The 17,875-nt window shown below is 39.1% G+C and overlaps 1 protein-coding gene across 1 annotated transcript; it reads right to left on the reverse strand.

Moving 5' to 3' along the window:
• Positions 1 to 4,559: 4,559 nt before the first annotated feature.
• LOC121951812 (actin-related protein 2/3 complex subunit 5-A-like) lies at positions 4,560 to 11,942 on the reverse strand. Its single transcript, XM_042498293.1, has 4 exons — positions 11,716 to 11,942; positions 9,083 to 9,155; positions 8,105 to 8,281; positions 4,560 to 5,280 (listed from the first exon to the last, which is right to left on the reverse strand). Exons 1-4 carry the CDS (start codon positions 11,853 to 11,855, stop codon positions 5,218 to 5,220), a joined length of 453 nt encoding a protein of 150 aa, XP_042354227.1. The 5' UTR covers positions 11,856 to 11,942; the 3' UTR covers positions 4,560 to 5,217.
• Positions 11,943 to 17,875: the final 5,933 nt, after the last annotated feature.

Below are 17,875 nucleotides of genomic sequence, written 5' to 3' on the forward strand. Positions count from 1 at the left end.
GGACAACTAGAGTCTCTTTTTTGAAACCTCCTGAATTCATGTCTTCTTCTCCCCTCAGTGCCTGCAGCTAAGCTTCTCAACACCTGATTATGTTGCCACGTATACCGGCCTTGTGATAAACTAATTTTGCAGCTTGACAAAATATGTCTTAAAGTTGCAGTACCTGAACACAATGGGCATGATGGTTCGCCATTTACCCAGAGCTTCAGGTTCTGGGGGGTTGGCAACACATCATATGTGGCCCCTATCAGAAATCTAATGCGGCTCTTTTCCATACTCCACAGGTCCCTCCAGCTAAGCCTCCTCCTCTCCACACTCCTAATTCAACCACTGACCCTGCTTAGCCTGAGCCACTGCCTTAGCACCCCTTACGTTCCTGTTCCACTACCAGCTTTCATCTATCCTTGGGGCCTACTGTATTCCACACTGGTTTGCCTGGCCCAAGCCCCAAGCCTCCCCGGCCAAATTGATTATTACCTACTATCTCTGCATGCCGAAGCGCAGCCTCTGCGTCCTGAATTTCCATTCTTGGGTTCCATTTTCTCTACCTGGATGGATTTGGAACCACACTCTTAACAATTACATCCTTATTCCCGGCTAACAACAGCTCTGCCCTGACCTTGGTGCACTTAAACTCCTCTGTTAAGCTAGATACTAGCAGCTGAAGTATCCCTTTCCCATACAATGCCACACTACTTAGACACCTGGGAGCACCTAACCACTTCCTAATATATGAGCTAACCACCCTTTCCATTCTCTCCACAACAGATACTGGGACTTCATAGACTGACAGTGGCCACAATAACCTAGGAAACATCCCAAACTGCAAACACCACAACTTCAACTTTCCTGGGAGCCCTGACTCATCTGTTATATAGTATAGTATGTTGTTCAAAAATGATAAAAACGTCATAATGTAGTATGACGTTTAAAAAAATGAAATGAATGAATGAAATTAGTATAGTATGTTATTTAAAAAAATCATGGTATAGATTGACATTCAAAAAATCAGAAAAAAACTTCATAGTATAAGTATGACATTCAAAAAATGATAAAAACATCATAGTATAGTATGACATTCAAAAAATGATAAAAACGTGATAGCATAGTATGTCTTTCAAAACATGAAAAAAATGTCAAAGTGAAAAAATAGTATAGTATGGCATTTAAAACTGATAAAAATGTCAAAGTATAGTATGACTTTTGACAAAAACGATATAGTATATTATGTCACTCAAAAAATTATTTTATAGATTTTATAGACAAAGGATAAAAACGTCATAGTACAGTACATTGTTCAAAAAATTATAAAAATGTCATAGTTTAGTATAACATTTAAAAAATGATAAAACAATATAGTATAGTATATCGTTCAAAAAACGATAAAACATCATAGTATAGAATGTTGTTCAAAAAATGATAAAAAATGTCAGTATAGAGTGTGATTGAAAAATCGACAAAAATGTCATAGTGTAGTATGTTGTCTAAAAATAGATAAAAATGTCATGGTATATAATGTTGTTGGAAAATTGATAAAAATGTCATAGTATAGTAAGTCATTCAAAAAATGATAAAAAAATGTCATGGTATAGTATGTCCTTCAAAAAATGATGAAAATGTCATAGTATAGTTTGTTGTTCAAAAAATATTAAAAAAGTGACAGTATAGTATGACGTTCAAAAATCGAAAAAAACGTCTTTGTATAGTTTGTCTTTCAACAAGTGATAAAAATGTCATAGTATAGTATGTCATTCAAAAATTAATAAAAACATCATAGTATAATATGTCATGCAAAAATCGATAAAAACATCATAGTATGTTGTTCAAAAAATGATCAAAATGTCATACTATAGAATGATAAAACGTCATAGTATAGTATGATGTTCAAAAATCGCTAAAAACGTCATAGTATACAGTAGTATGTCGTTTAAAAATTTGATAAAAATGTCATAGTACAGTAAGTAGTACTAGGCAGGATCTCACTGCTGCATGTCTGGACTCACGGACACCAAGGACTCATTTTCACTGCTGTTACCAAAATAGGATGTGGCTCAGTGGTAGAGTGGGTTGTCCTCTGATCGGAAGGCGGTTCGATCCTCAGATCCTCCAGGCAACATGTTGAAGTATCCTTTGGCAAGATTTTGAACATCAAATTCCCATGTCATCGGAGTGTGCATGCGCATGAATGGTTATTACCTAGTAGGTGGCAGTAGTACGGTAGTAGCGGTTGTACAGTAGCCTGGGCCACTGCTGTGTAAATGTGTGTGTGAATGGGTGAATGTGACATGTCCTGTTAAAGCGCTTTGAGTGGTCGAATAGGCTAGAAAAGTGCTATACAAGTACCATTTACCATTTATGTCAGAGGCAGCTTTTATCGTTTCGTGAAAAACTGGAAGTGTCTCATTCTTGTCACTGATGTCACGTTTGAAATTTGGCAGTGCAGTTCTGATGTAACTTGTGTTTGATCCAACAGTGATGTCAGTGTCAGCCCATGAGGAAAGAGTCTGTGGTATCATATAAACAACATTCAGTGAGCTGATGATCAGAACCAGCATCATCACACTCCTGGATCAATATTCAGTACACGAATGCTTTGAAAACTCAGCAAACTGGCTTGATTTCTTTCATAAAACATAGGAAGAGTGCAACTGAAGAAGAAATGACCCAGATATTAGTAAGGAATGAATAACATGAAATACCTGAAAATTAATTAAAACAAACAAAAAAAGCGAATAAAACAAACAAAGAAAACCAATGGGAAAATGCCCCCCAAACCTGCACAAGATCTAGATTTTTTTTTTTTTTAAATCTGTAATTCTGTAAAATATTTTAAAATTCATAATTATGATTGACAAAAAAATATAGAAATACAGTCTGGAATTTTTTTACAGCTTTAAAATATGTTGCAGTGATGTGGGAGCTGCATCGAACTGTCGTGGTGAAGAAGGGGCTGAGACAGAAGGCTCTATGTTCCAACCCTCACCTATGGTCATGAGCTCTGGGTAGTGACTGAAAGAATGAGATCTGGGATACAAGCGACCGCAATGAGCTTCCTCTGCTGGGTGGCTGGGCTCGGCCTTCGAGATAGGGTGAGGAGCTCAGACATCTGAGAGGAGCTCAGAGTAGAGACGCTGCTCCTTTGCGTCAAAAGGGGCCAGTTGAGATGGTTTGGGCATCTGATCAGGATGCCTCCTGGGCGCCTCCTGCTGGAGGTGTTCCGGGTATGTCCAACTGGTAGGAGGCCCCGGGGCAGACCCTGAACGCGCTAGAAATGGGATTACATATCTAGTCTAGCCTGGGAATGCCTCGGGTCCCCCAGGAGGAATTGGAAAGCGTTGCTGGGGAGAGGGATGTCTAGAGTGCTCTGCTTAGCCTGTTGCCACCCACAACCCAGCCTCGGATAAGCAGATGAAAATGGATGGATGGATGGACATTTTTTCTCTTACCTGTAGAGCTATTCATCAGTGTGGATAGTTTTGGTGTGAGTTTTGAGTGAGTGAGATATCGGCTGTAGAGATGTCTGCCTTCTCTCTAATATAATAAAGCTACATTGAACTTCACTTGTGCGACTCAGGCGCCAAAAATTACATTTGAAAAACTCTACAGCAATGTCTGTTGCCAGAGATCGTGACCCGGTATCATCACTCTACCCTTAAAATTCAAAATTCCTTAGTGAGCTGAGCTAGCAGTAGATGCACGCTTCCCTCTGCGTGGTGATATGATTGCCAGGTGTTGTTCGGTAGAAAAAAATAGTTCATACATGAAAGTGCTTACAACAAGCTCTGTGGATTATCTTGAGTAACTGGATCATGATTTCTGGAAAGAGACGTTGCTGTTGAGCATTAAGAAGCACAAAATACAACAACATTGTGCACCTAATTTCACTTCACTAAACTAAAGCCTACTCTCTAAAGCCTGCTCCTTTTATAACTTTTTTGGAACATGTTGCAGGCACCACATTCAGAATGAGTGTATATTTATAAAAAAAACAATAAAAATTGATCAGTTTGAACATTAAATATCTTGTCTCTGGACTGTATTTTATTGAATATAGGTCACAAAGTTTGTGCAAATCAGTGCATTCTGTTTTTATTTACTTTTCACACACCATCTCAACTTTTTGGAGTTGGAGTTGTATTTTCTTTTTCTGTCTAGGTAATCAGACAGTGAATACAATGAATGCACTGTGCAGCTCAGACTCAGATATTAGGCTTAAGCAGCAGACATATCCATTCACAGCACGACGTAAAAACCAAAACTCTCAGCATCAAAGGTGGACCTGACAGACAAAAACTTCCACAGATCATGTGTGACAATATACACACTTTAGGGATGTGATGATCAAAATACACAGCTGAGATGGGAATCATTAAAACATGTTTAAGTTTTCCATTTTGAGAGCGGCCTCTGATCGGGTGATTCCCACTGATATGCCTCACTGGCAGCTTGGACAGCACATGTTGTGATGCTCTAATAAATGATCCACGTCAGTGTAAAGTGAGCAGAGAAAGCTTATCAGAGCAGCTGCTTTTTAAAGCACTCAGACAGAAGAGTCATCAGTCCATTATCAGCTTTATTGATTTAGTTTTGCTTTTTCCAGATATAAAAAATGTGGTGTAAGTAGAAAAAAAGGCAATAAACAGAGATGTTCACAAAGTTAGAATAATAAGGGAAAACCTAACTCCAATCCCAGCATGCACTGGGCAAAAGGCAGGGAAACACCCTGGACAGGTCACCAGTCTTTGACAGTCCATCCTACAACAACCTTTTCCATGTCCTTGTCCTGGATGACTCAGAGCTTCACAGGAGGAGGAGGAGGAGGAGGAGGAGGAGGACAGGAGGAAGAGGAGGAGGAGCGATATCACAGGGAGCCAGCGGAGGTGTCAGAGTAGCACTGAGGTCGTCTGAGATGAGCGGGAGCTGCTTTGGAGAGAAATGTGTTTGTTCTCTCTGCATGGCCGGCACACACAGACAGCTGGAGGTGCCAGCACCTCCCTGCCTGACTGCCAGCACGGCTATATTCCAGAGAGGGGGTGAAAATAGTGAAGGAGGAAAAAAAATAAAACGCAGGAAAGAAGAACTGCATCAGGACGCACTCAGCTTCAGTAGAAACACCAAGTCCAAAAACAGAAAGCGTTATTCAGCTCTGGTGATGTGCTGTTTGGCCAGATGACGGTCCAATGTCCCCTACAGGTGGACTCTGTGGGATCTGGAGTATCAGACCGTCTTCCTGGCAGTCAACACTCTGACTATGGAGCCCACTCCTCCCACCGCCAGAGCCTGTGGACAGACAGACACACACACACACACACACACACACACACACACACACACACACACACACACACAAGGCTGAGATTACATGTAGTGTACTTCAGCAAACATTCTTAGTGCTGTGTTACAGAGTGTGGAAAGATGCGTGCGTGTGTGTGTTGTGTTGTGTGTTGTGTGTTGTGTGTGTGCGTGTATTGGGTGGGGAGGTGAGAGTGTTGTCTTAGAGGAAGAAATGTATTGCATTAAATGTCAACACATGCACTAGTGTAACAACATCAGCAACACAACTACTTGCTGATGAATTTAACGTCAGAAAATACCTGGCGTCATGGTATCACGGTTTTACTGAATTACTATTATTGTCAGTCACAATAACTCTTAAAGGAATGAAAACAGAAAATGTTTCTTTTAGTAACTAGGGTTGGGCATCAAGTCTCGAGCATCGATGGGAACCTGGACAAACAATCCCATTCTCCCGGAACCGTTCAAATTTTTAAATTTTGATTCCTGAAATTCCGCCGACCGTTGGAAATAGCCGTCTAACACCAACAATGAGGAAGCCGCATGAATGACTGCAACCATGGCAACCATGGACAGTGTGCAGCAGCGCTCAAAAGTTTGGCTGAACTCTAGTAAAAAAAAAAAAGACCGGTTGGCTCAGTGCAACATTTGCAACACAATTATATCGTGCAAAGGAGGGTGCACGACCAACATGATTAAACACCTCTGGATTAATGGTGTAGAAATAACAGGGTGCCCCGTGTTTGGCGCGCTGCGCCGGCCTTCCTCTAACCAATCAGAATCAGGTAAGCAAAACAATAAATTACGTCTGTCTTATGCCAACATTGAGGCAGAAAACAAATTGTACTGTTAATACGGCAGGTCAACTCAAATATCCAGCTAACGTTAGCACGTGTACTATTTCATAGACAAACGACCTGACGTTATCGCTAACGTTTGCCAGGCAGTTGACCAGACTCCGCGATGTGCTACTCCGTTCACCGTAGCATCCAAAGGAAAGATGTCAGTGCAATAAATTGAAAGCTTCATCTACACCCAGCAAACGTGTGTTCTCCACTGCAGGAGACACTATTTGTCCAGAACGCTCACGCATACTGCCTGAGAAGGCAGATATGATCATTTTCCTCAACATAAACCGTTTCTGATTTTCCCCTGTACCTGCTGCTAATCTGGACTGGGTTTTACAAGTTGTTCTTTTTTGCTTGTTTGATATTCTGCACCAGGTTAGCCCATCAGTGGGAGCTCAGTAACATGTTTAAGTGCCGGCAGCATCAGACACTCTCTAACACATAAACAACAGGATATGTGTAAATGTTTTTTCATGAGGTTTTCAAAAAGAAAGATCTTTTCTGAAAGGGTACTCCTGTGGAAAGAAACTTCGTGACATCTATATTCAAGTACAAGGGTTTGATATTTATATAATGGTTGAAAATAGCCCTGTAAGAAATCCATAGTCAAGTTCATATAATTTAAAAAATCATGGAGACGTTCAGACATTTCATCCAATAAGAACTCTGGTTAGCGTCCCCAATAAACCATGCAAACTTTTCTGACCCTGCCTCTTAAAAGAATCGGAATCGAGAATCATTTGGAACCGGAAACGAAACGAGGAATCAGAACCGGAATTGTTCAAATTCTAACGATGCCCAACCCTATGAGTAACACCTGTTTTATTTAGGGCTTATTTTGAAAACCGCGATTAATCGCACAATTTCAATAGTTAATTGCAATTAATCAGGTTTTAAATTCCATTATTTTGCTTTTAACAGTTATATGAAGTCCATATTGACAAGGTAAAGCAGTTTTTATCACACTGTCTTGATTAAAAATCAAATGACAGCACAAAAGCTGCATGGGACTTGTATAAAGTGGGCGTGTCAGTAAAGAGGGAGACTCATGGGTACCAACAGAACCCACACAGCCCATTTTCATTCAGATATCTGGAGGTCAGAAGTCAAAAGACCGCTGTGAAACGGCCATGCTGTTAGCAATAATTATGCCCTTTCTGAGAAGCTAGCATGACATGGTTGGTATCAATGGATTTCTCAGGTCTCAAGTTTCATCAATACTGGTATCATAATTGTGGCTTTAAAATTCAGCCAGTAAAAAAAAACGTGATATACAGACCTTAATAGCATTGCAATTGACTCATTAATGCTAACAAGCCTAGTTTTATTACGAATATTGGAGCCTGAAACTTTTTTGAAACTAAAATAAAGGTGAGATTCTCTGTCCAGTCATATCTTCTCAATACCATAGATAAGCAAAGGTACACAGTATGATAACCACCAAATTCCACACCATGGTACACGCTGAAGTCTGCATATCGCTTCAACTATGGTAGAGATGCAGTACTAACTAAGGATGCACGATATTGGCTTTTTGTCGATTACCGGTATGCTGACGTATGGCAGTTCTCTTGGTCAATATTAATATATCCACTTTTTTTTTTACACAAGCTAATATTAGTGCTCCTCAAGATTCTTCTGTAGTGGAGACAATATCATATTCTGCAGACTCTTAACCTGATGGCCCACCAGCAGATGGAAACATGAAATATAATGCTTTTCGCTGTATGTAATATTCAGTCATACTACTAAATATATATATATATTATATATATATATATATATATATATATAAGTGTGTGTGTGTATATAATGTATGATGTGCTGATATTATAGTGCATTCCTTGTAAAATTGAAATCTATTTATATTTACCATTTGTACAGCAATCCCTCCCTCATTATCTGTCCAAAACATTGTGAATTATACATCATCATCATTATTATTATTATTAGCTCCATACCTTTTCATGCCACTGCAGCAGCACAGCGCTGCTGTTGTCTGAAGGCGTCTCAAAGCCTCTGTAGATGTATTTCATCAGCAGGTCCACTCCAGCTTTGTCCAGAGAGCTCACAGCCTTCTCTATGTCACTGCTCTTAAAACTGCTCAGCACTTTGACCACCAGCATCTCTGCTCGCTCCTACACACACACACACACACACACACACACACACACACACACGGAGGACACTGTACCATAAAACATGTAGCCGACTGACTATGCTCTTCCTAACTTGACACAGCAGATGGTTTGTTCCACAGAACCGTCTGAGAAGCCATCATTATAAACTGTTCGAAAAGTCTTGTACGTTTTTCAGTGACAGTGACAGTTATTGACACAAGGTCCATCCAATCACCCACACAGCATTTTGGGGAAGTGCATGCCCTTTTCCAAACAGCCTCCAATGACAGCTTCTCATAATTCTGTGGAGCAAACCACATTAGGCCATGTCAGGTTTCATCACCAAAGTCTTGCATCACTCTCTGGACCTCAGCGCCTCTAAATGATTAGCAACCAGACTCTAACTTCAGATTCTTTTCATAAGTAGTAGAAAGAGTTGAGGAAGGCAATTTATTTCCCTTCTCCACTTTTAGCCTCTGCCATCAGTCGACAGTTAACGCCGACACTTGAGTTGTTGGATGCTGATTTTAAAACTCAAAATACTGGGAGCAGATGTCACTGAAATGGCATTTGTCCTTTAAAAAAAAAAAAAAAAAAAAAAGACAGAGAGAATATTCCAATGCCTAAATTGAAAAATGAATACCAGAATACCTACACAATTAACCAATACTCAGATAGCCAAATATTTGGGCCTGGCCCTAACTGACACAGTAGGAATCATCCGACTCATACATACATTCATCACATTAAGACTATGACTTATGTGTGTAGTATTTTTGCAATCCCCGGAACAGCACTTAGAAAGACAAATCCTGATACCTTGGCATTCTGGTTCTTGGTGTTGATCGGAGGATTCTTCAGTACAGCATGGAGAGCTCCTCCCATGTTCCCCTTGCAAAACAACAGTCAAGGACCACACAGTTCCACAGCACAGATACACATACAATAACTTGTTCAACTGAAGAAAAACAAAGAGATGAGAGAGCACGGCCAACACACGATCCTCATTTAGGCTCCCCCAATCATCATGGACTCATTGCCCATAACTATAACTCAACAATGTCTTCATATTTCCCATTTTTATGTATTGCTGATAGGGCTGCTCGATTATGGCAAAAATAATAACCACGATTATCTTGATTGATATTGAAATCACGATTAACACTTATTTAACATGATTACTACTGGCCTTTAGAGCATCACGCAGTTACCGAACATTAACTCTGGTGTTTATTTTTAACACTGGATTTACTTTAACTTTAAATGCAAGTGAATTGAAATACAATTTAATCTTTGTGGTGCAACCACAGATGTAACACATCTTCCACATTCCTGTAGTTTGTTCACATTCACATAATAATAAAACCTAAACCAACTAATATAATGTAACAAATAACAGGTACTGTATCAATAACAGCAAAATACATTTTAAATTGGGATCAATGATTGTTTCACTAAGTCAGGAGAGACTCAGCAGAAAGACATTTGTCCATTATCTGCTCAGATGCAGCTGAGAGTGTCACTACAATGAGAAATGCTGGTCCACCTTAACAGTCCAACTTAAGGGAGCCTGGTCTGCTTCCAGTGGGAGGCTAACTCAGCTTGCTAACTTGGGGCTAACTTCTGTCAATTTAATCAGCAGCTGACAAGCGTGTGTCAGGTCTTTAGGAGTTGTAGAATTTATTCTCTGACAAACAGCCTCAACTGTTTGACACATCACACAGCCACGTTTCACATCATACTCTCTGCTCCTCTCACACACACTTTGCTCTCCCCTCTCGTGCTCTCTCTCTCTCTCTCTCTGCACATGCTGTCTGAATCCAAAATGAGACAGCGAAGTTTCCAAACAACCAGAGAGGCAGTGTGCTGTGGCTTTCTGTTTTTAACCCTGTGCTGAAATGTCTGTTTGGACTTTGGAGCACGAGGAAAGGGTGCGCTTGATTTAAAAAATAAAAGACAAGATAGGAGCAACATTGTTAGACTCATCATGCGGCACACAATCGTTTTATCTTGATTATCTTGTTTTGAAAATCGAGGGAAGTCAAAATCGTAATCGACATTTAAATCCGATTAATCGCCCAACCCTAATTGTTGATATGATTTCACTGTTATTTTCATTGACTTGAAATGTCATCAAGTATAAAGTCTGCTCCTCCTGCTGAGTGGGAGCCTGATTTTGTGAACCAATAGAATGTTTGCTTTGTTTTTTTTATAGCCAAAACAGTTTTATTGTTTATTAGTGTTCTCAGAGCTGAAACAGAAATATTACCATATACTCAGAATATTCCCCTGTCATCTTCAAGATGTTTCATCATTCATTTTCATTGTCTATGGAACAGCTCCACACTTCATACCCTGTGACCTCACACACTGTAGATTTTCGAAATTGGGTGTAGTTCCCCTTTAACATCTGTCTGGTCACCTCACCTGATGATTAGAAAATACACAGTAGTTAAGAGTACTGCATTCACTTTTATCAGTAATAAAAGCTCATGTGTTTCACTCTCATTTTTTTATTTGCACAACTCAAACTCGTGTAATGGTGATAACAGACATGCAGCTCATCGTCTTGATAAAGTTACTTAAACAAGAGAGTGTTGAGATCAGCTTGTTTTCTCTCTCATTTCTCCACTGTTGTTCCTGGTGGCTGTTTTACAGCAGTTCTATCTGCCTCCAAATGCAGACACTGCAAACTATAACACTAGTACACTACATCCAGTATTTTTTATAAAGTTAAGTCTTGTTCAAGCAGTGACATTCATCCCACACCCCCCGACAGAGGTCCTAGCTAAGAACCTAATGTCCTAAAATCCCGGAAACCTCCCCAAATCCTAGAAATGTTCAAAAATCCTAAAAATGTCCTAAAATCTGAGAAATGTTCCAAAATGCGGGAAACATCCAAGAATTCTCGAAATGTCCTTGAATCCTAGAAACGACCTACAATCACAGAAGTGTCCTAAAATCCTAAAAATGTCCTAAAGTCGTAGAAACATGCATTTGGTTGCTGTGACTGGCCCCTGGCCTCCTGTCATTTTGCAGTAGTGGCCCCCAAGTAAAGCAAGTTAAGTCTCCCTGCATTAAAGTCCAACATCAACTTTTTGCAGAGAACGCGACCACACCCTCGTGAGCTGACACCCGGAAGCGCTCCTCTGACAGCTTTCAACAGACATGTTCCTACAAGTGCACTCATTCTGACAAATCACATAACCATGTCTCATATGACTACAGGACAATATGTTTGAACTGGATACATTAGAAAATATTCAAATATAAAAGCTCACTTGTCGTGCTGATCAACACAACAGCGCCGCGTGACATTAGTTCCTGTTAGAATGCACTAGGCTCGTGCACCTGTCCAAACAGACCTGTATTTAAGTTAAAGTACAGTCTGAGCGGACGTTTATCAAAAGACAACATGGACAGAGTGTGGACAGAGAGACATGAAAGGATATTGTCTGAGCAAAGAGTCCACCTCAGCCTCGTCCGGCCCGCCCTGGTTCTCTCCTCCGTCCTCTTCGTCCACAAACTTGTTCTCGTCGTATTCATCAACGTCCACTTTCCTGAAGCGGCCAGAGTCCGGGTTTTTAGACATGTTGGACACGATGATAAAGCTTTCCGTGGACTGCAGGTCCTAGCAGCTGCACTGTCCAGTCTCCAGAGCAACTTCCTGACTTCTCCTTTTCCTCTTTCTCTTCTTCTTCTTCTTTGATATAGTGTTGGTGCACAGCTTCATTATCGCCCCCCGGTGGACTGGAGGGTGAAGCGGGAACCTTAGCAATAATAATAATAATAATAACAATAATAGAATCTTTATGTATGTAGCACTTTTCAAGCTTAGGCACAAAGATTTTCCCAAATAAAAAGGTTTACACAATAAAATAAATGTCAGACACCAATGCAGCCCCTACCCTGCCCCCTAATGTCATAGCCAAAATTAAGAACATTAAGACACAAATAATAAAATAGCAATGTGTACAAAAGCATATGAGGGTGGAATTTAAAAAATGCCATTTCTTAATAAGTGAATAAAATGTGGAGAAGAGAATTAACCTAATTGCAGCAGATACATACTTAGATTAAAAGAATAACCACGTGTATTGGCAGATAAGACACTAATAAAAGAAATAATGTCAAATAAAATGGGTTGAAAGCCAATAAAAAACAAACACTTGAATTGAAAACAGGTAAAACTTTAAAGTATATGAAGTGCTTAAAAAGTCACATTGCAAAACTAAAACAGGACCACTAGAAAATGCAACGATAATAAGTTAAAATGTAAAACCTTCAAATAATTGTTTTAAGAGAGGGCTACGAGAAGTGCCGATCTCACACTGAGGGGAAGACAGCTCTAGAGGCGAGGGGCCAAAACTGGAAACGCACAGTTGCCAGTGGTTTTCAGTCGAGCTCACGGGACTGCTTAAAGGTTGTGATCAGCTGATTTCAGTGGTCTGGCTGGGTTGTAAAGGGTCAGTAATCTGGTGGGCAGCAGATTTGAGAAGCAACAACAATAACAAAAACAAAAAAGCTTTCCATGATACCTTCCCAAGAATAATTCCTAATCTTATGTTACACTCTTTTAGTACTGACATCTCTATTTTGTGACAGATTTTGAGGAAACTCAGTTTTCCTTCTTGCTATTGAGAAATCAGTTTTTGTTGTTGTTGTTGTTGTTTTGCATGCACACAAATAGTTTCAATGAATCAGTTTGAAGCAAAATTTAGAGTAATTTGTTCTAATATTTGATACCAGTGATATTTTTTCGAAAATACCTATGTTTTTGAAGTGAAATTGAAAATAAATGTGTTAAATCCGTAGTGACCTCTAGAGGGCAGAAAAACATAGCAAACAAAATGAGCTCCCAGAAATCGAGCCAGTACATCCATTTCCCAAGCAGCCCTCATACAGTACATAACCTGCACTATCAGCATTACCTCTGAATAAATTCCCATTGTCAAATTACAGAATGCCATTGAATTCATTAAAAAATCACATCTCTGAGAAAATGACTGATGTCTTATTGACACATATCAGAGATTTCATCAGTTGGGCTCTGATATTAATGACATCTATAAGCCATATGGAGGACCAGACTTCAGACCTTGCAGAACCTTTGCATTGTTTGGTGCAGGCTGCATGTTTGACACCCCTACTCTACATGATTAAGTACACTGAACACCACAGCTTCAACTGCTTATGACAACAAGAGCAAATACTCACATCTAAAATAACAACAGGTGAATTCTGGAGGTGAATGGATTGTTTTAATAAAAGATGGAAGATATACATACATACATACATACATACATATATATATAATATATATATATATATATATATATCTTAACCCATTAATGTCCTTAGTGGAATTTCAAAATTTCCTTCACAGCATTTAAAGTACCAGCTGACCTAAGAACATATCAGTTGGAATTTTTCACATCGGTCAAAGTATGAGGCTGCAACGCCACTTTTCCTAACATAAATTTTAAAAATATTTAGTCACAAGGGGTTTCTCATTTTTTTTGATTTTCCATGAAAACACACCCAAAACAATAGGTTAGGAGTATCAGATCTTAATCATTTTTCATGCACATTGTACAGACTCTTATAATAAAGATTTAAAAAGAAAATGATAATTCATTGATTTTTCTTGCTCCAATTTGACATTATGCACAGTATAGAGAGTTTATAATGTATTTCAATGGGGTTTTTAATGGGGTTTTTATTAGGAATAAAATGATGAAATCATCATGAAATGTTTAGACTCTCAGTCTTCCACCCCTACTTAATATCTCTCTCTCTCTCTCTCTCTCTGTCACACACACACACACACACACACACACACACACACACACACAAATGAAACCCAAAGTCAGACGCTTGTTGACAAACATCTTCAGTCTTTGAAATGCAGCTGCAAGTGCAGACAACGTCCGACTTGTTCCAGATCTGTTGGCCTCTGTCAGTCTTGATGAGAGGCACATGCAGACAGGTGCTGTAAGATACTGTATATCGGACAAATTTTATAAAACGAGTCAGTTCTTGAGCTGATGAACATGTTAACAGTTGATGCTGCACCTGCAGCTGCATTTCAAAGACCAACAATGTTTGGCAACACGTCTGACTTTGGGTTTCATTCTGTGTATGTGTGTGTGTGTGTGTGTGTGAGAGTGAGTGAGTGTTATTAAGTAGGGATAGAAAATTGAGAGAATATATTTTATTCCAGTTTAAAACCCCATAGAAATTCAGTATAAAATGCCCCTATACCTTGCAGAATGTCACACTGAATTATCATTATTTCATTATCATTTTCTTTTTAAATCTGTATTATAGGAGTCTGGACAATGTGAGTATGAAAAAGATCTGATACGTCTAACCTATTGTTTTGGATGTGTTTTCAAACAATCCATGGTCATAGAACAATATTTCTCATAATTTCTCCCTAACAACACATTGGAAAATCTATGTTATAATCTATCCTTACTTCAGTCTATCTGGTTATTAAGCGCATGAATTGTTTTGAACATGCTATCATATGAAACTTTATTTCTGCCAGGGTTTATAGGAAGAGTGATAAAATGACTAACCCTATGTGACTAACTACTAAAAATAGTATGTTACAGAAATGACTGTATCACAAAAATTATAAGGACCTATATCACATCTTTGGTACCACTGGACTCAAAACAACTTATCTGTTATTTGATCCATTGTATGTATAATATTACGCATTTAAAATTAGTGCTGAAGTTATTTTTGTGATTTTTTTCATCTTTCAACTTTGTCTATCAATTAAGGCATGATACATTTCAGATATAGAAAATTCTGATTCTGACGTGTAGCCACATGTCGTGACTCTTAACACAGAAAATTTCATGTTTCTATCTCTAACAGAAAAATATCTAAATGGCTTTCAGTTAACATACTAAATATAGTATAAGGACATGAATGGGTTAACGCCAGCACTGATGGAAACACAACACCTGGGTGAATGTGTTAATTTCAGCTTGTGAAAGAGCGCTGCTTTGCCAGTGCTTCTGGTGGTCCCTATAGGATGAAAGGGGTGGGACCTAACAAACCTCTGGACTTTAATGCGGGAGTCTGGTGTTTTCTAGATATCTGAATGTGATGTTTTTTTCCTACACGTTAACATGTGCCCCCTTTCCCTAATCCTAACCATCCGTGCCAGCATGTGTGTTTGTTGACATAATGGTAGCAGCATCCTGGAATATCAACAGCAGACACAGAAGGACACCTAACTTGTTATATATAGACCAACGTGTGATGAGTTGGGATGAGAACATGTTGGCAATGATGTGCCGCCACCAATTACCCTCTAAGCAGTGCTAAAGCATCAATCCAAATGAGTCCGCACCAAGTTTAAAAACAAGACAGAATAATTTAGAGATATATAAAGAGAAGTAACCACCTTTTCACAGACCTCTGACCATTCTGCTTTCTACTGTTTACATGCTTGCCAACCTGTCTGTGACTTCAAATGGACTCACCAAAATGACCCACAAACACACAAAGAGGCATACTCATCTGCTACAGAGCTGTGTACACAGCTCTGCTCTACTGGCAAGGGTAAAGCAGTCTATAGCCTATTTTTGAAAATCCCATGGGAACATCATGACCACATTACTGATGAACCCTTTTCTAAATGTAAAGCTCAGTGAAAATCCTGATATCACCCTGTTAGAACCAATTCTGCTACTTGTTACAACTTTCATCACCTTTCACTTACCATCAACATTGTTTCTGTGCCTTGCTGTCTAATCCTCGTTCACATGTATCTTGACATCTTTATGTCCTCAAACTGATCTTTTTGACTTCTTGATGAATTTAGTGAAGTTATTTCTTCCAACACAAGCCTCTTCAGCAAACCTGTCCTACTGTATCTGTCTGTGTTCTACTGTTTTTGTTTTTTTTCTTTATTTAATAATGTAAATCACTAGAAAATGAACCCAACACACACACACACACACACACACACACACACACACACACACACACACACACACATCAGAGACCTTATACATTTCCAATGCCTGTGCAGGAAGGAAATAGGACATGGGAGTAAAAAATGAAATCATAAAGTGAAACCTCTGGTGTCCAGTGTCCATTTATAGACTAATGGAAGAACACAGACTGGATCTGCCTTCAGCCTCTCAGCCTCTTATCTTCCTCCTGCTCGGCTCCATGCCTTCACCTACTCGACCGAGAAGAGAAGAAAATTGAAAACTTGCCTGACTCGAGGCATTGCAATCTAATAACACATTCCTCATCTTTCGAATGAAAAGTTGAATATTTAAATAATAAAACGCAATTCAGTCAGAACATTTTCTTGTACAGATTTACAGGGTCTGGTATTACTACTTACTTATTGTGACTAACACTAGCTTACATGCTGTATAACACACATTGCTGATGTTTTTACCCCTCTCTGCTCATTCTACTGTTACAGTACATTTTAGCATTTCAAGACCTTGAAATTGCTGTAGAAAATCTCTGCACACCTGAATGTGTGACAGGTGCGTCAGGAAAGAGGGCAATCTAAAGACAAAGAGAAAAACTCCCACACACTGTCCCTCTTACTGCTGAGTTAAAATGGACAATAAAAGAGGTGTATATACCCTGTACACCTACATATACTCTTAACTAGACCACTGCTTAGAGTTCTAGCAACCTCAAGACATGACGTTAACATGAATGGGTGTATTTAACTTATTCTACTAAAGTTTATGTACACAATGTGCATTCAACAGCTTCATACATCCTAAAACCTGAAAATAATAAGCCAGCTAAGTCTTAAAATAGCAACCCAACATTGCCACGTACAGGACTCAAACCCAAGTCTCCTGTGTAAAATATCTGTATCGACTTATTCATTCACCACATCTTATATTTTATGTTGAATGTGTCGCCCTAACCATGACCTCTTTGCCCTAACCTAACTGCCTTCGACCTTGACATGTTGATGTGGGTACAAACCAATTACAGCACACAGATGGTATTGGGATCATAATGTTGTAGGGACGAGTGTAAATAGCAGAATAGCTGCAGTGTTATTCTTCTAATCCGCTTCCAAATAGATACGCTGATATTTTAAAATAACTTTCTAAATAAATATGTTACCACTTCCTCCACAGGCTGACATGATAGTCTCTGAAAGTGATCAAGAATTGAAAAAACCTGAGCTAAGCTTAATTTAAGTTGCTAAGAACAGACCATATTGGTCAATGCATTGTATTGTTTGTTTGAATATTTGTCACATATTCTTCACTTCATTTTGTAAATGAGGCCTAAACACTTCTTGCTATATTGAAGCAGGACCTGGAACTTCTGCTTTGAAATACAGCGACCAGTCTGCTTTTGTCCATATATTTACTGCTTCCTCTTTCACAGAACTGCATGGTCAACATACAGAGAAGCAGCTGACGTGCAAATTTACAGCACACTGGTGAGTAAAATATTAACAGTAAAGCAGTTTTGGTTCAGATCAAAAAGGAGGAAGAGAAACTTGTGATATACACCATCGCTGAGAGGAGAAAATGACAGTTGGAATTCATCCAGGCAACATGAAACCTCGCTGTGTATGTCTGGATGTCCTGA

This window comes from Plectropomus leopardus, chromosome 12 (assembly GCF_008729295.1).
Source record: "Plectropomus leopardus isolate mb chromosome 12, YSFRI_Pleo_2.0, whole genome shotgun sequence".
Taxonomy (NCBI): Eukaryota; Metazoa; Chordata; class Actinopteri; order Perciformes; family Serranidae; genus Plectropomus; species Plectropomus leopardus.